This window comes from Anas platyrhynchos, chromosome 1 (genome assembly GCF_047663525.1).
Source record: "Anas platyrhynchos isolate ZD024472 breed Pekin duck chromosome 1, IASCAAS_PekinDuck_T2T, whole genome shotgun sequence".
Taxonomy (NCBI): domain Eukaryota; kingdom Metazoa; phylum Chordata; class Aves; order Anseriformes; family Anatidae; genus Anas; species Anas platyrhynchos.
The window spans coordinates 62,846,295-62,870,534 of NC_092587.1; the positions used below are offsets into that span (position 1 = coordinate 62,846,295).

The 24,240-nt window shown below is 39.5% G+C and overlaps 1 protein-coding gene across 2 annotated transcripts; it reads left to right on the forward strand.

The window, feature by feature from the left end:
* The first annotated feature begins 1,046 nt into the window (after positions 1-1,046).
* On the forward strand, positions 1,047-24,199 carry AMN1 (antagonist of mitotic exit network 1 homolog). Of its 2 annotated transcripts, XM_005030478.6 has the most exons (8): positions 1,067-1,203; positions 5,686-5,764; positions 6,721-6,853; positions 10,465-10,609; positions 13,686-13,903; positions 17,504-17,560; positions 20,219-20,330; positions 21,476-24,199. In XM_005030478.6, the coding sequence occupies exons 2-8, from the start codon at positions 5,727-5,729 to the stop codon at positions 21,547-21,549; spliced, it is 777 nt and encodes a 258-aa protein (XP_005030535.1). In that variant the 5' UTR covers positions 1,067-1,203; positions 5,686-5,726; the 3' UTR covers positions 21,550-24,199. The 2 variants fall into 2 exon arrangements, with proteins under 2 accessions (XP_005030534.2, XP_005030535.1); XM_005030477.6 differs by lacking the exon at positions 5,686-5,764 and having other exon boundaries at positions 1,047-1,203.
* The last annotated feature ends 41 nt before the right edge of the window (positions 24,200-24,240 follow it).

Sequence of the window (24,240 nt, forward strand, 5' to 3'; positions counted from 1 at the left end):
ATGCAGGCAGAAATGTAATAAGGCAGGGGAAAAAAAACCTGTGAGACATGGGATTAGAAATTAGAGGGTGATTGATTAAGAAAGGATATGTAGACAACACTCATTGCTTGATGTGTGTTATGTTTGTGATGTACTCTGCTTGTGCTGCGCTTGCAGAAGACATGAGGTATGTGTGAAGACAGCATGAAATAATGCCAAACTTGCAAGGCCTCAAAGGAACAGGAGCCCCTCAGACCCCGAGAACCAGATCAAACTAACGTTATGGTTCACACTGTGACCAAGGGCTCAGAGATAAGGGGGACTGTTTGTAAAAGGACAGGATGAGGGATGCCGAAGTTGCAAGACCTCGAGATAACAGGAGCCCATGGGGCCCCAAGAACCAGATCAAACCAACCTTATGTTCTGGACTGTGACCTAGGGCTCAGAGAGCATGCACAAGGAGATGAGGTGAAAAATTCAGCTCTGATGAAGATGTCTTACTTCATCCCGATGACCACCAGAAAGTACTATGCAAGCGCAGAAGGACTGGTAAGATAATTAGTGTATGAAGTGGGGCTAGGCAGAGCAAGGAAATGAATATGCATAGATGTGCTGTGAAACTTAATGCATATGTAATATTTAGGGGATAAAAGAATGCGATTGAGTGAATTGTGTGTGCCTTTGGGAGCTATCCCACATGGGCCTAGCACCGAAATAAACCACATACCTAATTTATAACTCATTTGCTTTGAGTTGTAGAGTTCTTCCGCGAATCACCTGCAGCTACAAGGATTCTGCAGGTCAGTGGGGATTAGGAATGCTGTTGCTGTGTTTCAGTGGCATGACTTCACCAAGTGTAAAAATGAGGGAAAAGTGTTTGTAAAGAATGCGGTTACAAAAGCTGTGGCACCTCGCCCAAAGCCTTCTAACCTACCCAAGGTCCCCCATACTTCATGTGGGCTGGGGAAAACACTGCGTGCTTAAAAATTAAACGCGCCCCTCGCTGTTTGGGGGTGTTCACAGTCCCTCAGCCGGCTCCGTGTGGAGAACGGGAGCCGCCCGCAGCGGGACTACATCTCCCATCATGCCCGCCTCCCCCAGGCAGCCGCCGCCATTTCGGCACCGTTCCCCCCGCTGTCGCTCCCCGAGCCCCGCCGCCGCCATGAGCCGCCTCAGCGGCGGCTGGGACGGTGCCGGCGGGGACGTCCAGCTCCTCCTGGACCTGTGAGTGCCGGGGGAGGCCGGCGGGACTAGGGCCGGTCCTCTGGCCGCTGCCCTCCCTCGGGGCGGGCGTGGAGATAAAGGGGTGACAGGGCTCTTGGCAAGGCTCTGGGGGCTGGGAGGTGGGCAGGGAGGGTGACAGGCGGCTGGCAGGAGGTGAGGAAGAGGTGACAGGCAGGGTGGTCCTACACAAGTCTGTGTGTGGAGGGCTGGCAGAGCACCCCTGCTCTTTGCTGGCTCTGCTGAGACCCCCGCACGGTGGTTTGCTTTGGGTTTTTGTTCCATCAGGCTCCTTGGTGTTTAGGAGGAAGTTAGAGAAAGGATGGGGCTAAAATGCTTGGTTTGACAGAGGAAACAAATAGTAAATGATAGTTAGACTTATTCTTCTTTAAGGGCACTGGAGATAAGATTATAATTGCCCTGGTATAGCCAGTAGATGTTTTATGGTATCATACAGGGTGCAATAATAGTGAAAACATAATGTAAATGGTTCATTATTTATGTCTCAAATCGGTAATGCACTGAAAACATCTGCCATTTTTTTAAATAAGAATGCGATTAATATGCTTTTCACTCAAGTTGAACTTCAAACTCAGTGGCAAGAGACAGTTAAAAGTAATTGGAGGTTTGACATAGCTCGATTTCCATATATCTGCATTGGTTTTGGAGCATTTTCTGCAAATTTGAACTAAGTAGTCAGTCTAAAATTGCAGGTCCCTATTCAAATGCAGCTGGGTTAGTCCCTTAATATGCACAAGGGACACAAAAATTAAGCCTGCATTTTGTTTTTAGATGCAATCATTTCTATGTGCTACAATATACGGTCACAATGTGCTTCCATCTGGATGAATCTAGCTTCCCAGAAATTGTTCATTTACTCTATGGCTAAAATGTACATGTTGTATGATAAGTATGTGTTTAGCACACACCAGATGTGCACTTTGTGACAAAGGACTGCTTGTCCATTCTTTCATGCAACTCAGTCGACAGCCATCACGAGAGAAGGGCTGTTCACATGGTAGGTGCACACACAGCTCAGCAGAAAGGCTCAGAAAGGCTACTTGACTCACCCTAGCCAAAGGTAGGGTGCTGTTTTGCACCAAGGAGGTGCCGGTTCTTTTGAGATCTCAGTAGGTGTGGACACTCAAGGCTAGTTAACTGGCTTATTGTTTAAAGTAGTAGAAGACAAGATAGTAACCCTACAAGCCATGAGGTGCTGGGAGCACTGGCTGCTGTCGCAGTGTCAGACAAGCCCCTTCACATTGATCAGCATGGTGCACAGACCACATCAGTGGTGAGGTTCACAGTTGCTGTGGTCTTTTGAGCTTTGATAAGATTTTCTAAGAAGCAAGCAGCTATTCATTGTATCTGCTGATAAGTAAAGGAATGTCGCATTGAGTCGGATTTTCGTTCAGATCAGTTGCTGAATAGCTTGCTGTGCAACTGCGGGTTTTGGAGTCAGCATGAGGAAGGTGCAGTTAAAGGTTGGATGGACAAGAGGGCTGGGGTTAGACTTTTCATCTGCTGTTTGGACTTCACATTCTGTTTGAGTGATGTGTTATAGTAGCTGATCTGCTGATAAAAATCAGTTATCTTACTTTTTTCAAAGCCTGAACAACCACACTTTTCTTGTTCCTTATTCTTTGTATAATGTATTACATTACATGCTTATGTTCTCTTGATTAGCTTTATACCTTAGACCTAGTAATTTCTCTTTACAGGTACTGTGAAGCTTGATACTCTTAACAATTTCTACTTCTGACTGGATACTAACCTTTCTTTATGCTACTTTATTAGTAGTGCTGTAGCAATTTCCTCTATTAATATTACAACTATAATACCAGTAAGATCAGTACTTGAAACTAATACACAGATTTGTTTTTAAAAATGTAATTAATTTTAGTGTATTGTTTAGTGTTTTACACTGATCAGGTGATGGCCATCTTCACTTTAAGCTTCTTGCTTAGGCTAACCCTTAAGCTTGTTGTTTTAAGTAGCAGAAATGAAGAACTGAAACAGACCTGTGTGTGGTGGTCCCTTCAATAAGGACATTATTCTTAACATCTCCAAACCTGAAAGTGCATTCATCCAGGTGTTTCTTTTGATTCTTGGTACCTGCTGCTAGCTATTCCCCACACCCCAAAAGAGCATTTAGCACTCCAGAGCTCACTTGCACAACAGCATCATAGGGGAAATACTTGGAAACTTTTTTCTTGCCCCTCAAGTTAGGGTAGCTTCTGTTTTTTGAAGTTATTGTTCCCAAGGTGAGAAATGACCGGCTAACACGTGCGCTCCCAGCTGATGCAGTCTAAAGGCCAGCACATTGATGTGAACCAAAATTGTGGTTGGTGTATGTGGTTATGCTTGGCTGAAAACTGACAGCATAGGAGTTTCAGGGCCTGGCAAGGAGGGAGGATGCCTGGCAGCAACACTGCTTATGGGAGAAGTGAAGGCAGCTGGGGCAGATAGCAGCTCTGGTTCTCATGCTTCTAGGAGGATGTTACAAGGCTCTCAGAGCCCTGGCAGGTGTTAAGAGATGACTTGTTAATGCCCAGACATGAACTCAGAACCAAGAGAGTTTCTACAATCAAAAACGAGCCTCAGAGCAATGCGGATCAAACAACAGATTTAAAGGTGTTTTAATTAAGATTGTCACTGCATGATAAAGAAGTGCTCTGCACATGAAGTTAAGTACTGCTCAGATGTGGCTGTTTCCCTGTATCGTTTGTAGATAGCTCCTGTGTAACAGATGTCAGTAGCAGGTGGCCAGCCTGTGGCAGGTTAGTGCGCTGCCCAACCTGTCAGAGGTTTTGTAGGGTATGGCCTGAAGGAAGGGATCAGAACAGTTGCAGATGGGTAGAGCTGCGTGAATGAAAACTGAGTGAAGAAGCAGAGCTTCAGTTTCAGAACAAAGCTCGCTTTACGGTCTCTCTATGAATATAAATTACCTGATCCAAAACAGTGCAGGACAGATGCGTCTATTTTGTCATCTATTTTAGTGTCCATTCTCCTGGTTTGTTTCTTCTGATGCATCCCACTTCTGTCATCAATTCTGCTATTCTTTTCCGTATGACATAACTTAGTATAAGGTGTACCTTAATGTAAGCTAAACTGTTTGTAGAATAATTAGCTATAAAGATTGAATTTCTGTTTTATATATTGGAAATACACATTTACCCTGTTAAGTTTAAAGTTCATGGACCTTTTCTGTTTTGCACTCCTTGACATTTTTGGAAAAATACGTTTTTGACTCTTTGTACACAAGTCGCCTTTTATCGGGTCGTTGCAGGAGTAATGCACTGCTCAGTTCTCCTTGCCCATGGAAAATGGGATCAATGTTTTTTGTTTTTTCTTTTAATTCAGACTGGGAACAGTCTGTCTACCAGGTGAATATGTTATACTATTTATTTACCGATCTTTGTTGTTACTGCATGCACCCAGGTGACAAAGCCCAGGCTGAGAGAGTTTCTGTGCAGTTACAGGAGCTGCTCCACATTGCTCCAAGTAAGGGGGGGTTAATAGGAAAGTGCTCATTCTACAATTGCAGAACAGTTCGTAGGGCAGTAATGTTTCCTTTCAAAATATGTGCATTGGATTTAGAAATAAGAGTCAGGGTAGGGAGTTTAATTCAGGTATCTGTCATCAGTAGATAACAGAACTGTCAATTCAAAGCACACCATTGCTGATGTGTACTAATGTGTTGAAGCAACAGGGCATGGTGGGGTGCTGGCCTTCCTTAATTTTCATTTTGGTCTGCTGTAACACATTTTAAAGTCTTGGCATTACCTGGAAGTCAAAATGTTGCCTTTCCCTTTCTCTCTGGATGTCGGTTAGATTCATGCTAACTTATGTTCCTCACTTACCTAGGGACTTTGGTTTTGAAAACAAACTCTTCCTTCAGAGAGCTGTGATTCCTTCTCTAAGGACTAGCAGTTGTTTTGGAGCATACAAGCAAGTGGTGATGGTTGTCAGTGCTTAGAAGCATTCATAAGCTCTTCCCTGGATTGTGTCTGGTGTTTCAGTGAGTCTGTGATTGTCATTTGACAGTCCCAGAACTTGGGACACTACCATTTTATGTATCCTATGATACATTACAGTGCCTTAGGAGTCTTAAAAAGACAGGATTGTGTGATTGGTGTGCCTCTATAGTACTCAGTGTTGTGTAAGAGATTACATCTCTGTGTATTGGACCTTGAAAGTCATTATTTCAGATGTGCCACATAGGTGCTGTTCCATGCATATCTGGATAATACTGGGCTCTGTTATTACGCCTAAGTGAAGTTCTCCGTGTTTTCTCCAAAAAGCTCTGTTCCAGATGGAGTCTCTTAATATTGTATAGTGACTGAAACGATCCCTTTTGCATTCACATGGATAAAGTTCTAGGGGCAGTAGGGGATTTCAAACAGGATCTTAAAGCATTATCCAGCATTCTGCAGTGCTAGTAGGTCAGTTAAAACGTATTTATATTCAGTCTTTCTGTTTCAGGTTAATGCTTCAGCCCTGTGTGTCTTTGAGATTAGTTTGCAATGTCTGATGGAGCAGTATCTCATGGTGGAAACTTTGTGTAAGTTTCAGTATCTGGCCAGGGGACCAGATTGCTGGGAACAGAGGAACAGTTTGGGCTCTTGAATACGAGAAGTGCAGGCAGAGCAGGATGTCATGGGTACAGAAAGTGCAGGTGGAGGAGTGTGCATTGTTACTCTTTGTTCAAAATCTCTAGCCTGGTGAGCACGATAGGCTGTTTTCTTCATGTTGATAAATCATTCTGAAGAATAAGCAGATTGGAGGAGGGGGAAGGAGGCCTAAAACAAAGAGGCCGTACTGAGTCAAACCAACCAGTGTCTCTGATTGCAATAGGATTTCAGCCAGCTGTTCCTAGGTTTTTATCTGACTAATCCACTTTGTAGACCACAGGCTCGTTGATTTGTAACTTTCTGGCCCCTACCAAGACTCAGAAATGCATGCCTCAGGTGACAGTTTCCAGTCCTCTGCTGTCAGATTTAGTTTTAAGCAGAAGGTTAGAAGGGTTAAGCATTGGGCTACACAGCACCATTCATGTTAAGAGATTACTGTGAACTAGGGTGAACAAAATATTACAGTTGAGAATGTAATCTCCTTAAGCTTTGCTTTTGTAACTGAGGTGAAAGATGTCCCTTCCCTGGAAGTAGCTCTATGAACTAAAGCTTTTATTGCCCCCTCTCTGGAGGTTCACCTGGTGAAAGGGCTTTTCTTAGGGCTCACAAATGTGCTACCAGCAAACTCGTTTTGGTGAGCCGTGTTGGTGAGGGAAGCAAATGAGGCTGAATTTTGCCTGCAGTTGTCTGGGAGCGGAGCACTTGGGTGGAAGGATGAGCTGCTTGACCCAAAAGGGCAATAACTGAGTTGGTGGTAGCAGGGAACAGCTCGACCTGATAAGGTTTGGAAGCAGCACAGTTGGATGCAAAATTCAACGTCTTAAGGCTTGATTGCTATAATATATAATGCCTTGTCTGACTGTACTGTGTCTTTCCTTTATTTCAGATGCATTCAGTGTTTGACAAAGAACGTTTCCAGATACATTGCAGATATCAAGCCGTTGCCACCCAACATAAAAGATAAACTAATTAAATTAATGAGCATGCAAGGGCAAATAACGGATTCAAATATCAGCGAGGTAAGAATCCATTCAGAACTATAGTCTGTGGTAGTACATACATGAGGATGAACGAAATACAATTCTTTATGTGAGACAGTGGATAAATTCAGGGCTGCTTATGCTGTCTGTATCTTCACCTTTTCTGTTTCTTTTTCCTACACCCTGTAATGCTCATAGTTCTGTATTAGAAATAATGATTTTAGTGACAAGTCAACGCGAAACGTTCTCCCACCCTCCAGTCAGAAATAACTGACTACTGTGTAACCAGCTAACTTACATCACCCCTATTCAGTACTAGAAACTAGACTGTTGTAAACCAGTCTGTTATTGAGAATAGTATGTTTCAAAAAGCCAGTGCATAATTTTATAATTAAAGGATTTCAGGAAGTTGTTAGGGTTCTGCTGTGTTCTTGACATTAAGCACATGATCTCAATATAATTTATTTAAATCTTGATTCTTTGAAATAAAATTATGCTAGGGCTAGAAATAAATGGTTCACATTCTCTCATTCCTTTTGCTCACTGATGTCTGTCAGTGTTTCAAAATGAAACTAGTTAATGACTTTTCTTCAGCTGTAAATTGAGGGACACATCTGTTGTGGTATCTGTCTTGTTATCTTGTTTAGTTTCGTAGGGAGTTGTGAGAAATGAGGCGAGCTGAAGGTTGACCTTGGTGAAAAAGGAAATGAACAACTCCCCATTCATTCCTGCATTTACCCATAACCTGTAAGCAGCAAACAGTATCAGTTTCTCAGAGTCACAATAGTGAAACCGAGATTGGACAGAATCTTAAGTAGTGTGGGAAAACTTGCAACAAAACATTGTATCTTTAAGATGCACCATTTTTAATTGGGGGGAAAAAAAAAGAACAAGTGCTTCAACAGAGTCATTGCATTCTTTATCATATTTTGTCAAGTTTGTGTTGACAAAACTTGATTTTGGCTATGTTTTCAGAAAGTTTTCCTTTCTAAGCATCCTAAGATATGCGTATAATTATAACCATATGACTGTGTATACATACACAAAAAAAGTTAAACTATCCAGTTATTTCCCAGACTGAGGATATCTTAAGTTACTTTTTTTTTTTTTTTTGTCTGGCTCTTTGCAAAATCTCATCTGTCTTTGTCTTCATTTAGCTGTTGATCACTGCCTTCTGTAGGAACCCTATTTTCCATCTGCTACTTGGATATTCTATTTTGGTTCTTTTTCTCATATGCTTTTCCTTTCTCTGTTCCTTCAGTTTCCTGCAATTCTCTCCTCTCCTTACCTGTAATAACTTTTCTTGAACACGGTATATACTAGCGTTCTTTCCTAACAGTTTCCAGGTTTATTTTTCTCATTTGGACTCTTCTTTAAATGCTAGCCACCTTTATGATTCTGAATTCCTACTGTTTCTCCACACCGTTTTGTTCTTCAGCTTTCCTGTTCTTTCATCTTGCAGATATTGTTCTTGTTCAGTGTAGCAAAACCACCCTATGTTTAGCTCTTACTGTTCCTTGCTTGCATCATACATAACCTAGGCATTTCATGTTCTGTACATTTGCAACATCACAATTTGGCCTCCATATGGATAAGGAATGTTCTGTTTCTGCTACTGCTTCCCTCCTGCACTTTTGTTTTATAATTTCCACAGTATTATGGATAGATCTGTTCTCTTGGATTTTTCCAAGCTATGTTGTCTCATTTCCTTTACATGCATCTTTTCTTTTGTGTTGTCCAGCATTTTATTTAAGGTTTAAACTTCTTGCAGTTGAAATTCTGTTCGCCTGCACTTATTTATAAGGTTCTGTTCATCTCTTACCTTGCTGCTCTTGTGTAGTTTGGTTCTATCATCTTTTTTTTCTTCACTCCGCTTTTTGCTTGAAGCAGCTCTCCATGGCATGTATGCTTAAACTCCTTATTACAGCTCAGTTTTACCGTAAAGATACATAAAGCACTTCAGCATTTGTCCACGAGAAATATCTGTACTTTAATCTTCTGTGCATCAAAGCAATCCTTAACTCTATCTTAATTCCACCTCCCTGGGACAAATTAGATTTTAGTATATGTGTTCAATGAATATGAATCTGTGCATAACAAAAGTAAGCAAACCTTTAGGTAATAACTGAACATGTGAAAAATCATTGCATAGGGAAACTCATACTCTAAAAAGACAGTGTTAGAGTAATGTTGCTTTTCATTTAGAATTTAGAATTGATCTAATGGTTCTTTTTGCCCTTTTGCAGTCTTAATCTCTTACAAGATTTCTCACATGAGAACCAGTGGTTTTCTCACTTTTACTGTGTCTTAGGCAATTTGGAACTGTGAAAGAAAGCCAACAGTCAGGGAAAGTACCTTGAATAAATTTTTGTGATCACTTAGGATTCAAGCATGTCTTTTCTGGCTTTGGCTGTATTTATTCATTAAATACAAATCCAGAAAAATGAATGAGATAGGAATTGTTACTCTTGTGAAAACTACTCAGAAGCCTATTATGGGATATGTGGGAGGTTTTATGGCATAAAGAGACATGTTTGGGGCTTCTGGCATTTGAGGAAACAAGTTGTCAACCTTCCCTTATGTCTGCCTTTCATTTTGCAATTACAGTGTACTGAAAGTTTTTCGCTTTTTTCAGCAGGCTTGCTTGACTTCAGCATCTTGTATATTTGCACAACAGAAGAACAGTATTCCTTATATCTTGGTAGTATCTGTTAAGAATGGTGAAGAGTAGGCCTTTAGCAAGCTGGTCAGCTGTGCTCTTACCTTTCATTGCATATGGAGATTTACCATATGCTTTTATCTTTGTGAGATAAGGAAGGGAATGACAAGCTGAAGGGAGTAACACAAGGTGATGTCAAAACTTGACCTAACATTTACCTTTTGGTCAGAAAAGATACAGACTGTTTGCACAGTGACACATGGCATGGAAAGGGGGGGCTATTAATATTATGTAATAAAAAATAGTGAGAATCCTCAAAACTGAAATTAAAGGTAAGATATGTGGCTATTACTAAAATCTGAAGGCTTCCATCACTTCAGGTGTAAGCTCTATAAATGTACTTTTGGGGAAGAGAAGAAGACCTGTGGTATTGTGGGGTTTAAAAGAGCCTGTTTTATGAGTATTTGAAACATCCTCATGGTATCATAATGAGTTTGGTTGTATATAAGAGTTTGTGTGTAGTTGAGAAAAATACTCTGGGGTAAAATAGCTTTGGAAAAATACTCTGGGGTAAAATAAACTTATCTCTTAAGCAGATTTAAGATTTGATTGCAATCAGTGTTTACACTTCAGTTTTCTGCCATCAGAGTTGTGCTAGTAAGTCTGAGGATATTATCCTTAGTAAACATATCTGTGCTGGCTGAAGTACCAGTGTTAACAACTGTACCATCAGAATAGTACTTACACTGCTTAAGTAGTTGTGTTAATGGGTTCCTACTCTAGATGTGATCACAAGCTGAACATTCATACTGTTGTGGCAAATGTAGCATATTTTCTCTAGAGATTTAGTTGTCAGGACTGGTAACCTCATGCTCTAGTGAGTATTTTAAGAGTTATGTGTGATGTCTAACAGTACAGCTATTTCAGCTTTAAAACATGCAAGGTGTATGACACAGCAGAATTTGACTGAAATGGTAGGTTTCTGTTCCAGGTACTGCATCCTGCTGTGGAGTCCCTAGACCTCCGAGACTGTGATATTTCAGATAATGCATTGTTGCAGCTTTATAACTGCAAGCAATTGAAAAAAATCAACTTAAATTCTTGCAAAGAAAACAGATTGGGAATCACTTCAGAAGGTATGTTATCTCTGCCAGTGGGATCCTGTTCCTGTTATATTTTTCTTGTTAGATTGGAGAAAATTGCAGAAACATCTAGGGTAAATATTGCTTTAAGAACTCCCCAATGTCACACCAATACTAATTAAAAGTACCTTCAACTGTGTAAATTATAGGCCTCGAGCACAGATTATTTTACAAAAGAGAGCTATCAGGTTACTGCAACTCTAGTTTTCTGATAAAAACTATGGTGCTTTGGATCATATTTGCCGCTTCATCTTAATTATTCCTTCCTCAAAATTTGTTCAGAGCCCTTCCAGTACCACTGGGGTTGAAGTTTCAGACTTGTGAATCCCTAGATTACTTTTTTCCCCTATGTTAATTAAATATATTTGTTCTTTAGTAAGCAAGCTTACAGCGTCTCCCCTGACTTGAAAGACTTAACTTGCTTTAAGATTTGGGATTTCAGTCTGAAGTTGTGTCAGGAGCTATTGGCTTGAAAGAATACAGTTTGAGTTTTATTTCCCACAAGGTTAGTTCTATCTTTTCATTATACTAATTCCTTCGTTCCATCATTAACACAACCTTATTGAAAGTAGAAACAAAGTATTAATTTATTTTTAAGTTAATATTTTCCTTGCTTTAGATCAGCCTTGTCTGTATTTTCTTAGCACTGCGTACTGATACGCTTATCTTCTACTTAAATATTAGGTTAAACTTTTTTTAGGTAATTTTGTTGACTGAATTTAATGTCACCTCATTGTTATGCTTTTTGACCACAAAGATACAGTTTGTGATGGTCTTTCAACCATGCTTTCATTTGTCCACTGCTACCTAGTAAATTTCTTAACATACCAGCTAAACATAGAGCTTTTTGTGTGTGTTTTTCCTCTATTTGGAGATTCCTGATTACTTTGTAAATAAAACTGGGAAGACTAGTTCTTCATTCACAAGTTTCTAGTCCATTCAACTTTACCAACTTTCCTGCTTACAAACTGAGCTCTTTTTAAACTGCAAATTAGAGTTACAAAGCTTTTAATTTAAGCTGAAACAATTCTTATTCAAATATGCAGGCAAACAGTTTAAATAAGTGTTACCTCTTAATAATTTGGTAACTTTTTTTTTCTTAAGAAACCTGTCTACCACATCCATGAATATCTGAGCACTATTGTTGCTAGGAAACATTTGCTCTGTAGGCTGCATGTGGAGCATGTGTCTTTTAATACAGTATCCAGTAGTTCTTGTTTCTCTATCTAAATTCATCTCCCCTTACTATCTTTTCTACCATGCTCTGCAAAGTAATTCTGACTCAAATACTATTTCATCCGCCTTTTTTTGAAGTTCTTATGCAGTAAAATATCTTAATCGTGTTCAACTTTAATTTCTGTCCAGAAATTAGGTAATTTTTTTGTAGAGCTGGAATCATCATGTTTCCGTGATCTCTGAAATAAATTCCTTTCATGAATTGCATCTGTAGTTCATGTATTTTTATTTTGTTGGCTATCTCCTGACACTTCTGTGTAAATGTTCTGTTTGTTTCCAGCCCTCAGGCTCCTGAGGGCACCAACAGACCTTAGTGGCGATGACTAGTCTCAGCTGCAACAACCAGCTGCCCATGGGCCCTCAGTCCTGGCCAGAGTTCTGCCATAGGTGTACATGGTTCCTGTCCTGCTTCTGAACTATTGTTTGGATTTCTTAAAATCGCCTTGGACATGACCTGTTACCTTGCTTTTTCTGCCTAATGCTTGCTGGACTGTCAGTGGGACTAAGTACTACCATCGGTCTGCTCTGCTCACTCAGCTCAGGTGCTGTGAGGCTGTGTCCTGTGGGGCAATCACTCTACAGTGCACAGTTCTGTTTGTTTTTTTTTTGACTGATGCAGCGCCCCCAGTTATTCAAGCAGATTCCGTTTAAGTTAAAGCACTTTACTGATGAACGTGTCCCAGCGTCCAGACCTTGCAGCAAGTAGAGTCCTTCAGGAGCCAGCAGAGTATCTCCTCAATTCCCCTGAGTCTGTGCACCTTTCTGTGTCTGCCACCAGTCTGGCGTAGTTGTCTGTGATTTTTCCCAGTAAGGATTTAGTAGTTATGTCCATCCCAGCTTGACCAGTGAGTTTTTCCCTCCTACCTGTAAGAGTTGTTTTCTTCTTAGCATCTTAGTTGTTTTCTTCTCTGCATCTTAGTTTCTTACCTGGTTACAGACTGTATATCATATCGTGTTCTGGATTTGCTCTCGTGGCCATATGCCATATTTTTAGTACCTCTTAGCAAGGACTTTCCATGCACATAGACCTGCCAAAATATTTCAGAAAAAGTCCAAAAATATCTATCCTTTCTTCCTGCTTCATCTATAAAATTATCCTTTTTTTTTTTTTACAGTTTATTCTCCTTTCTTGTTCTTCCTCAGTTTCCCTAATCTCAACTCATCCTATTGTCTCCTTTCTCTTCTGAAGCAGTTTACTCCACCACCATCCTAGCTGTCCCAACATGCTACTCCATCTCCTGTTTCTGCAAGCTTCATGTTCTCATTTTCCAGCACAGCATAACGTTCTTTAACTTGATTTTTTCCCTATCTTCTAGCTTTTCTGTGACTTGCCTTTATGATCACATGCTTCCATTCATCATGTTGGACCTACTGCCTGTGGAACCATACCGACCAGGTGACTGAAATACTTCAGTTGTATGCAGGGATGTTGTTCTTCGAAAGACCTGCCGTATCATCAAAACTATGATGCAACTGCAACATCATTTCCAGAGGCATCTCAAACCTTTGGCTTTTTTTTTTTTCATGTGCTCACTGTAATGATTTTGCCTGTATATAACATCCCTTAGGCATCCCTCTGCACTATGCAAGGGAATTCAGCATTTAGAAATCTCCATCAGCTTTGGCATTCTTCTGCAGTGCCACTTAGCAGGTCTCCACTCGTGTTTTGTATTATTTTTTTTCTCCTCGTACGGAATCTTGCTGGCATGGCATGAGATGAAAGTTGAGCAGTCAGTGACCAGAGGACAGTACATTGATTTCAGCAAGGTGATTATGCTAAAAAAATAAATAAATTTAAAAAGACTAATTCTTTAAATTGCTGTTCCTTTGATAGGTATCATAGCCCTGGCCTTATCCTGTCCCTATTTGCGTGAAGCGTCTTTCAAAAGGTGCTGCGACATAACTGACAGTGGAGTTCTCGCTCTTGCACTCAACTGCCAGTTCTTACAAATAGTGAATTTGGGCAGCTGCTCAGGCATCATGGATGCTTCTCTGCAGGCACTAGGAGAAAACTGCAAGTTTCTTCACAGTGTGGACTTCTCATCTACTCAGGTAACTATGGGGGCAGTTGGCTGGTTAACTTTTGTTTGTTTATTTATTTATTTATTTTTGGTAAACTTGAAACAGGATCTTTTTAGATCTATTCCTAAGAAGGTTTAAGACCACCGTTTGTTTCCACTTTCTTCCTCTTAAAGAAAAAGATAGATGCATTTTGCATGTTGGTAACCAGAAAAATACAACATTTCAGTTTTACAGTATATAATGTGAGCTAACCATATGTATGTTTATTAGAATCCACTGCATATTGGAGACTTTTTTTCAGTGTCTTTATTTATTACAATCATTGTCTTCAAATTATTAAATACTTCTTAAAAAGAAAGTAAAACCTTGGAAAAATTATCATCATCTTTTAGGTAAGACAAACTGACCTGAATAATAATAATAATGTAGAATATTGAGCAATATAACCCCAGAGTAGGAGTAAAGACTCCATAACTAGTTCTGGCTCAGGAGCAACTCTGCTTTCTTAATGGCTTGTCAGAGTTACATTATGGAGTCAACAGGGAAAGAATGACATTAAAAATTTTGGAAAGGACAGATAAGAGGATTTAACAGCAGTTAGTATTTAGCATGAGAAAGGGAGAATCAGCTGCAACAGTGATACTAATATGGGCTTTATAGTTACAGTCAGATAATGAAGTGGATGAAAGGAATTGTTGAGATAATGGAGTGTAGCGTGCAGTTGGCTGTGGTAGTGAGTGATTACTTGAACGTGAGTCATACACGGAGCATTCATAATGAAGTGTCAGATTTGGAAAATATGGAACAGGTTCATATTTTAGACGCTATTCTTCTCCTTTAAGTTTTTCCAGAGGTAGGGCATCAAAAGTCTTTTTTTTCCTGTTCATTGGTAATATTTATTAGTATCATTTAACTCTTTCTTCAAACTTATTTGATGGCTTTTGTTCCCTTTTCTACCTCCTCAGTTCCTTTACATGAAATAGAGAAGTTTCCCAGTATATGTTTTACTTGAGATGAAAGGTTCTTGGATAACTAGATGTTTCAGCATCTTTTGTTCCTTTCTGATCATCGGTGATCTGGTGATAAAACACTAAAATTATGAATTTCATTTTACTGAAATATGTGAAACAAATATCAATGAAGTAAGCTTAAAATATTTCCCTGTGATACTGCTTGTTACAGATAAGCAGCCTGAGGGGGGGAACCTGGGTGACTCACGCCTGTAGAGATTCCAAGACCTCACCATGTTCTTGTGTTTGAGTGCCAGAATGAACAGTAAAAATAAGTGGAACTGGCAAACCTGCGTGAAAAAGTAAAGCAGTGAGGAAGGTGGAAGTAAATGAGCAGTCAAAGAAGGGCACAGCTCACTGCAAGCTCAAGTAAACAGATGTAAGCTAGACTACAAAGGGGCTAAATGCCACAGAGTGGTGTAACCATTCCTAAAAGTAGTCTCATCTGGTGACTGCAGAGAGATGAAACACAATAAGCAGAAGTTACAAGGACTGGTACAAAAATAACAAGACATAGGGTGGGAAAGGCAAGGGAAAGATTGAATTTAGGAGGAGGTATAACTCTGTATCCCCTGCGTATGAACAAGGTATAAATGGAAGCTTGCCCTGAAGAATTCTGCTACTCTAGCCTGGGACTGCATAAGGAATCCATTTGCGCTTGTGTGTAAGTGTGCTTGTTACCATTCTGAGGAGTTAGGGTTTTTACACAAGCCTTGTGCCTTCCACTGTACTCCTAGTCTGCTCTAAATCCCAGAAGCGTTAACAGGTAGGAATACAGGCTCAAAAGTCCCAGTCCCTGCACTAATTAAGCAGTACATCTCCTTTGTAATGTTCATTGATTCAGTATATGGCAAACAATTGCAGAAAGAACCTGAAGGGGCTGTGCAAACTACAGTTCTGTGCAGGGTTGTTTAATTCTCTGCAAAATGTGTTGGCAAAAGCAGGAATGTTGCTGGCTAGCTATTTTACCTGTCCAGACACTTCCCATATAGAATACAACTGGGTTGCTTATATGCTTAACTGCTTTTACCTGAATATGTAAGCCATTGTTAGTTGTGCAGGAGTTTTGGTGACAACTGGTCTATACCAAGAAGCTGATTTATCTGTGGCTTGATGCTAACTGTAAGTGGTTTATCCGCAGTGTGGGATGAGGATGGGCAGTTATAGGATTACAGACAATTCAGCTAGATGCTGTCATAACGTAGGAAACAGTACTGCAACACCGCAGGAGTAGTAGAGCACTGCTTAATTCCCCTTGCAGGCAAGTAAGGGGACTTTGTTTTAATGAGAAGTGGTTTGATGCCCTCGTGCTGTCATAACCATGTACTCAAAGTCATCAAGAGAACATTCAGATGGTCTGTCCAGTGTTCAGGCACCAACCACTAAGTGTGGTCAAGGTTTGTTTTGATGTGGAGGAGAAGGGATACAGGCTATCAAAGCTTCATCACTTAACTCAAGTTGCTCTTAAGCTGGTGAGGATGTGCTGGTTTTGGATGTGCCATTTTATATCCTTTAAGAAATGACAGGGATTAGTCTCTCCATTCTGTCCCACATATGGGATTTATTAGAATTTACTCATTTACTGTGCGTTGTGTCCTGGTGTGGGTGTCTTGAGAAGCTAAATGTGCTGTCACCTTGATGACCTGCTAAGCTGCTGACAATACCTGCTATTCTTACAGCCCTTTTTGTACCTTCACACTAGGATGTTCCTGTTCATTCTCCACTTGCACTGGTTTGACCCCTGCTATTACAGTTCTGTACAGCAGAATTGCAATAGGTGGCCAGTAGGCAGGGAGACAATTTGTGCAATGGAAGTACTGAAGTCTTAAACAGAAATGGAGCTCGTGCTCTCTGGATTCTAGCTGTCAAATTTGGCCGAGCCTCACTATGTATATTTGATGACTGTTATTCCAGTCATCTAATACAAGGTTTGTGGGAAATGGGGAGCAAGTTTAATGAATTTGGAAGAGAACATGTAAACTGTTCTTTCTGAGGAAAAGAAAGTCCGTTGTGTTTCTCTTCTCTCTTGCAGGTAATCACCGTTTTGTGACTTTCAGTAGCCAATCATTTCAATAAGCCTTTCAGTGCACGCGTATGATGAGTGCTTTAAGACTGCTTGTTTGAGGGGAATTTTGTCTTAAATAGCTGGTTTAATTCAGGTTGAGTAAAAGTAAGACTGCAGATAAAAGGCTGCTGTGATTACTTTTGTTTTCCTAAAGGAGGAACTTCTTTCAAGAACATTCCTAACAGTCATGAAAACCGCAGGGAAATTGGTCTAGCAGAAGAGCAGAAGTGCCTTATAAATAAAAATGTCATGGCCAGACCATAGTAGTACACCCACTGTTAAATGAGCCAGTGAAGCTAAAAAATAATTACACAGTTGGAAACATCCCAATAGAAAAGCTGGGGTGGATCACATGGCAGTATAATGCGAGTACTTAATAGACAAGAAAAGGCATACTTGGATAATTTTCTCCGCAAACTTAGTTGGGAAGAAAATAGTAATGTTAGATGTATCCAGTGACTGCAGGAAGTGAATAAATTAATATACAAACGTTTCCCAAATAGCCATGTTTGAAAAATTGAGCTTTAATCCATTGTGTTAATAACTTTTTTCTAGGTAACAGATGATGGTGTTATAGCACTAGTGAGTGGAGTGTGTTCAAAGAATTTAAAGGTAAGCTATTTAACCAAAAAAGGAAATTAAAAAAGCAAATACTTGCATTTCTACTATTAGTAGCATTATTATTATTATTATTTCTTCTGAAGGAAGTTTGTTATTCAATTCTACCTTTGTGTACACACTTGCCCTGGTTTTGATTATGAATTAAATACTCATTTTCTGTCTGTTTGATACCACTGCCTCAGATCAGTTTTTTGATAACCACAGTTTCTTTTCAAGATGAGTTATCTTCTACTGAATGTAGTTTGCTTATTTTAACTGGTGGTGTTTTTAGAGTTTTGAATTATTTTCTAACAACGTTAGTGCAATTGCTCTGTCAGTATTCCCTTAACGCTTCGCTTCTGTATTACTACTGTCCAAAATTTACAGAGAATTATATTCTTATGTATAAGCCCTTTTTCTTCAAACAACAGAAAATCAGTTCACATTGTACTTTTCATTAAAATTGCCAAGTTATGAAATGTGGCCTCTGGTATTTCCTGCTCATATTGCTGTTGCTACTATTTCTTTGAAAGCGTACAGGTTTTCTTTCAGATGTGCTGTGCATGGATGCCTGTGGATGTTAGGAAGAATTTCTTTACTGAAAGGGTTGTTAGGCACTGGAACGGGCTGCCCAGGGAGGTGGTGGAGTCACCATCCCTGGAAGTCTTCAAAAGACGTTTAGATGTAGAGCTTAGGGATATGGTTTAGTGGGGACTGTTAGTGTTAGGTTAGAGGTTGGACTCGATGATCTTGAGGTCTCTTCCAACCTAGAAATTCTGTGATTCTGTGAAAAAGAATAACTTAGGTAGCTTATATAAGACCTGCTTCATCTATAAGTATTAAAAAAAGGTTGCGGTGGTGGGCACAAGTAAGTCCAGAAGCTTCTAGGAACTCCAGGGATGGGGAAAATACTTCTAATGCATGCAGAAGGGAGGAGAGAGAGAAGACATGATAGAAAATAGAGCTAAAGAGTATGAGACAATCCCTCAGACTATGAAGGTCTTAAAACCTTCCCAGTGGAGAAAACAGATGCATGGCAAACTTAAAGCCTTTTGGCATTATCTTAGATTATCTTTGGCATATCTTAGTCACCTTTCCTAGAAATTCTGAAGTATTCCCTGGACTGCCACAAATCTGTAACTTGGCAGATTGGCAAAGAGAAGCAATGCTGAGGTAAAGAAGGTAAAAGATTTTATACAATCAATCATTGAGTGGCTTGGGTTGGAAGGGACCTTAAATATCATCTAGTTGCAACTCCTCTGCCATGGGCAGGGACACCTCCCACCAGCCCAGGTTGCCCAGGGCCTCATCCAACCTGGCCTTGAGCACCTCCAGGGATGGGGCGTCCACAGCCTCTCTGGGCAGCCTGTGCCAGTGCTTCACCACCCTCATAGGAAAGAATTTCCTCCTAACATCTAGTCTAAATCTCCCATTTTTTAGTTTAAAACCATAGCAGAACTTCGGAAGAGAAAGTATTTTAAAATGAAAAGTGTCTGATTATCACGTTTACTATCGAGACATAAAGTGAGATCATAAATAGAACTAATAATGTGAAAACTCTCAGTTTGTCTAATAAAATTGTTAACATCTGCTAGAGCCTAAGGATTCTTGCATCAATTGTTTTACCTTTGATTTCTAACTTAAATGAGGCTTTGTTTAAAAAGTGGCTAATTGTACAGCCCTTACGAGTGTGTTTGTACAAAAAATACACTTTCTTGTCCCTTATTATATAATGATACAATTCCATAATGCTGGCTTTGAAATTTTCTGTTAGTTCTTCTGAAATCAGTCATGCCATTTTGTCTCTTGACAAAACTTCCCTGTATGTAAGACTGGGATGTACCTGCTCGATGACATTTTTAAAAGTCCTTTAGGATAGACATGATACAGAGGGTGATAGACTTAACAAAGAATATTATCTCTGATATTCCTTTTTTTGCATTTCTTCTTGAATGTTGTCTTTATGAATCTATAAGGTAGTCTAAAGAACAACCATTTTAACAAGACCAAGAAAATGATAATAACCTGTTAAAGCCATACGGGTAAATACTACCACAAAGGAGGATGACTTCAGATACGGAGACTGCCAAAGAGTGATTGCTGCAAATGTGATGCTGGAAGAAAACTTTCTCTCAAAGGAGAGAGAATGATAACAAAGGGAATGAGTGTCTAGCCTTAGAAGAAGCACTTTTAGGAACTTTTTACTGTATAGAACTTTTTCCAGTGGAGACTGAATTGTGCCTATTCTGGGAAAACTCAGAAATCAGTCTGGAATCTGTTCTCCTGGGCAGCAAATTGGCAGGAGAATGTGCGTCATAGGAAAACTAATGGATCTCTAACTCTGTAGAATCTCATTGAAGAGTTTTTTCAGTTCTCTTGAATGATATATACATTTGACAAATATTGAGATATATATGTGGAGAAAAATCAGCTTTCTGTTTTTAGTTTTGATACTTGATAGAAAAGCTGTCATAATTTTCCTGAGCATTTCCTGGTCTCTACAGGACCATATAAGGGGTCAATGCACTGAGGAACAGGAGGTCATAACTTCTTCTGGGTGGGGATCTCAGAAGATATTTGGGCAGATGAAAGCTCTACCTCCAAAACTAAGGGTTCTCTGATAGTGTTTTTTTTGTTGTTTTTTTTTTTTTTAAACTGTCTTCATAATAGGAGATCCACATGGAGCGCTGTGTAAATCTGACTGATGTTGCTGTGGAAGCAGTCCTGACTTGTTGTCCAAAGATACACATTTTTCTCTTCCATGGATGTCCACTAATAACAGGTGGGTCAAATCACGCAGGGAGTGGGAAGAGTAATGACTTCCTAACAGTATATTCTCTGGGAAATCATACTATGCTTTGCAAATTATGCAATACATCTGATAACTTGCTAGACAACATAGTAAATGCACACTGAAGTTTTCAAAGCAAAATGAGAGTTTTGCTTTGAAACCTGGCAGCCTCCAGAGAGGGAGTTTTCCTGTTGCTGTTCTTTTCCTCTCGGCATGGTGATGCAGTCCCAAAGTGGATGAGAAGATTTCAGGAAAATATTTTACCATATTTAAAAATTACAACCTAATATATCTTTACTATTATCTTAGACTGTGCTCACATTTTTGTCACTAACATAGTGTCATTACAGCGCTATTAGGAAAGACTGATCAGTTGCAGATCCAGGTACAGAACGGCTTTTTCTGAAGGTTCCTGGCTGCTCTCTCTTCCATCCTTGGTTTTCCAAATATGTTACATACTTTCCCATTCTTTCTTGTCTGACAACAGACATCATAGATTGATAAATACTCTATATGAAACTACATTTTTGACTTTCGTATCAAAACAATCTAGAACAAAGTCCTATGAAGTCATAAAAAGATTAAGCTATTGGCATTACACACTGTTAAATATGCTCAAGAAAGTTGAAATAAGAACCATAGTTTTTCTTTTCCTGAGTCTTATGTGATTGAAATGGTTGGTTTTAAATTTTAATTTACATTAATGCAACAGTTGTGTATTTATTGAAACTTTTACAAAGAGTAAGCCACTTCAGCAGATATGAATAAGAAATGCTTTCTTTGCTGTCTTGTGTGGTTTTGCTGTCTAGCTAACTGAAGTTTACTCTACTTTAACCCTCTGAAAGATGTATTGCATCTATGAAACCTACTAAATGTAGCGCAGCAGAAAAACAGGACACAGAAGTTAATCACACTTGAGTGTATTCATTAAATTCTAAAAGGAAAAAAGAGACTTTACTCTCCCAATACCTATCTACATTTTTTATGTTTGGCTGTTTGGTGATGCTTTACAGTTACTTGGGTGGAGAAAGCAGAATGGTTTGAAATTACTACTGCTATACATCAAGTGTAATTGTGATCGAAGCATCAATATATTTTCTGAATGAATAACAAGAAATTCGTTTTTTCTTTTGTAGATCGCTCCCGAGATGTTTTAGAGCAGCTAGTCATATCAAACAAAATCAAGCAAGTGACATGGACCATTTACTGATTATTTTTTGTCTGTGTATGTATGAGTGTAAAGTTTACAGATGGAAGAGCTGCTTCAGAAAACAAGCACCTCCAGAGAAATAGCTGGTGACTTTTGTACTTCCAGATTGCTTCTCTCCTTCTTCCCACCAGAGGTCTCCGTCGCCATTCCTGTCCTTGCATGTGAGCCTGGACTCTGCTGAGTCCTGCCTTTGCATCACTGGTCATACACCATTAAGAGGAAAGATAAAATGATAATCAGTATTACACTGTCATTTTTCAACCTCTTTGAATGATCAGATTTGGCCACTGTTTAGCATCTTTCAGCATCTTAGCTACCTACATGAATCCAGTATTAATAAGTATCTGTTCCGAGTTTGTAATCTGAGAGGGTAGTTGCAATTAAAAAATACCAAGCCCACACATAATACTAATACTTACACAGAAGTGTCTGCAGAGTTGGGACTTCCCTTTTGACAAAAGTCAGCAGAGAGAACTGGTAAATGGAAGTGTCATTAATAGCAGTGCAAATATATGTTATGTAATAACAATCTCCTTTTACTGTGTAGTACTTTTTCTCAGCCTGGAGGGAAAAGTGTAGGTGCTTTTCTTTTGATGTTACTCATGCTAGAGCTTTCTGTCTTTGTTTACTATCAAATGTTTACAGAAGTTTTATATATCCAAAAATACCGTCTGTGAACATGTAAACATAAAGTAGCTTTGAAATTATTGTGGTGATTTAACACATTTCAGAACAGTGCTTATGACCAATAAAATAATCTTGTACATGGGCAAATATTTGCTCTAGCTCTATGTGAAAATCACTAGAAGGAACAAAATGGTGGTCCTCATAAGCCTATCTGTGACTGAAGTGGGATCAGACAGTGTCTGAGTACATGAATCTCAGGATGGCAGAGTTCAACGAAGTTTATGTTCTGGTGTATGCAGTTCATTATACTTCCAGCAGCCTCCAGAAGATGAAAATATATTTATTTATGTGTTGTGCAATTGTAGTCATTTTTAGAATTAAATTTTAGAAATGTAGAATGAGTTTATTATTACATGAGGGAGCAGTGTTCTTATCGCAATTGTAAGTTACGCTCACTGGCTTTGTTGAAGCAGTAGAATTTGTAGTGAGACCTGTATGATTTCAACATTAAACTTTCTAAACACTAGTAATTCTAGCCATGCAGAGAGCAGCCAGCATGCTGTGTTGCTATTCTGTATTTGGACATAGCAGGGTTTAGCTAGGGATCTGATGACGCTGTCAAACCCATGAGTTTAGGCAAGCAGAAGGACTATGTTTATAACTTAACACTTGTCATAGCCAACACTTATTTAAAATGTTATAGAAATAAAACAGTCTTCTAGTCTATTTCAAGTTCTGGTCAAATTGCATGAAAGATAATATATGTTGCATCCAGTAATGTTAAAGGATATTATGATATCTGACAATGATCTCTGTTCTTCTCTCATTATATGGCTTGTGGAAGAGCAGATGCATTTAGAAATCTTGTTCATGTGTAGCTGAAAGAGCAATTCTCAAACTCAGGTGCCTAAATCCCTAATGCTTGTATGCAGTAATTTATCTGCCACAAAAAGATGAAGTAGAATCATAAGCTAGCTCAAGTGGGAAGGGACCCCAGGAACTTTCTAGCCTAGCCTCCTGCCCAAAGCAGGGTTGGTTCAGACCAGCTTAATCAGGGCTTTACCTGGCCAAGACTTGAAAAGCTGAAGCGGAGAAAGCCTTCACAAGCTCAGATAACTTGTTCCACTGTTTAACTGCTCTTGTGATGGGGAAAAAAAATAATCCTTCTATCCTGTTTGGCCCTATTCTGTTTCATCCTGTGCCCTTTCTCTCTTGGCTGTGTTCCTGGTAGCCCCCTAATAGGTATGGGCAGGCTGCTGCTAGATCCCCTGAAGCCTTCACTTCCCCAAGCTGAACAAGCCTGTTCCCCCTGTCTCTTACTGCGGGACATGTAACAGTGTGCAGAGATGGTTGCCAGACTCATTTCAAGTGCTGCATCAAAAAGAAAATTGTACATGGGGACATGTAAAGCAGCTAAATGGGGAAGACCACTGAAGCCTGTAACAGTCAACGGTACTTAAACAGTGCTAACCCCACTGGCAAAGCTGTTGCCTTGTTAATGTAACCCTGAATTTGTCATGTCAGTGGCAAATGCAGCTTATATTGTCCCCAAACATGCGTGCAGATTTACTGTCTTCTCCTGTTAATCTCTTCTAGATGTGTAACTTAGTGCTGTATCCTTAGCTTGTGCTTTAAAAAAAAACGAACTTTCAACACTGCAATATGTAACACTACATTCTTAGATTTGAAAGTTTAATGTGTAAGTCTTGCTAAATCTTTCACTTCCAGAGCTTAAGACTACTGTCTTACTGGTTTGTTACTAGCATAATTCTACTGGAATTGGTTTCGATTCAGATTAAGTCAGTCGTTTTTAATAAATGTTTAAGAGTGCTGGGGTGAAGTGGGAGACGAACGTCACGTATGCACTTACCACTTCATATTCTATATTGTACTCGGGTGTTGTAAATTCTTGGGTGAACATGCAGAATATTTATGTATTGTTTTGAATATTAACGTTTGTAAGTCTTCTGTTTGGATATTTCTGAAAACTTGTTAAATTATATTTTATAACAGCTGAATGTTATGCACAGATAATTGTTCATTAACTTCCTATTTTATAAACAT

Bases quoted from the DNA above. Each gene is read 5' to 3' on its own strand.
- AMN1 (XM_005030477.6), top strand. From the start codon at position 1,064: ATGCCCGCCTCCCCCAGGCAGCCGCCGCCATTTCGGCACCGTTCCCCC. The intron at 6,854-10,464 runs GTAAGAATCCAT...TTTCTGTTCCAG, and splicing joins CGGATTCAAATATCAGCGAG to GTACTGCATCCTGCTGTGGA. The intron at 13,904-17,503 runs GTAACTATGGGG...ACTTTTTTCTAG, and splicing joins TGGACTTCTCATCTACTCAG to GTAACAGATGATGGTGTTAT.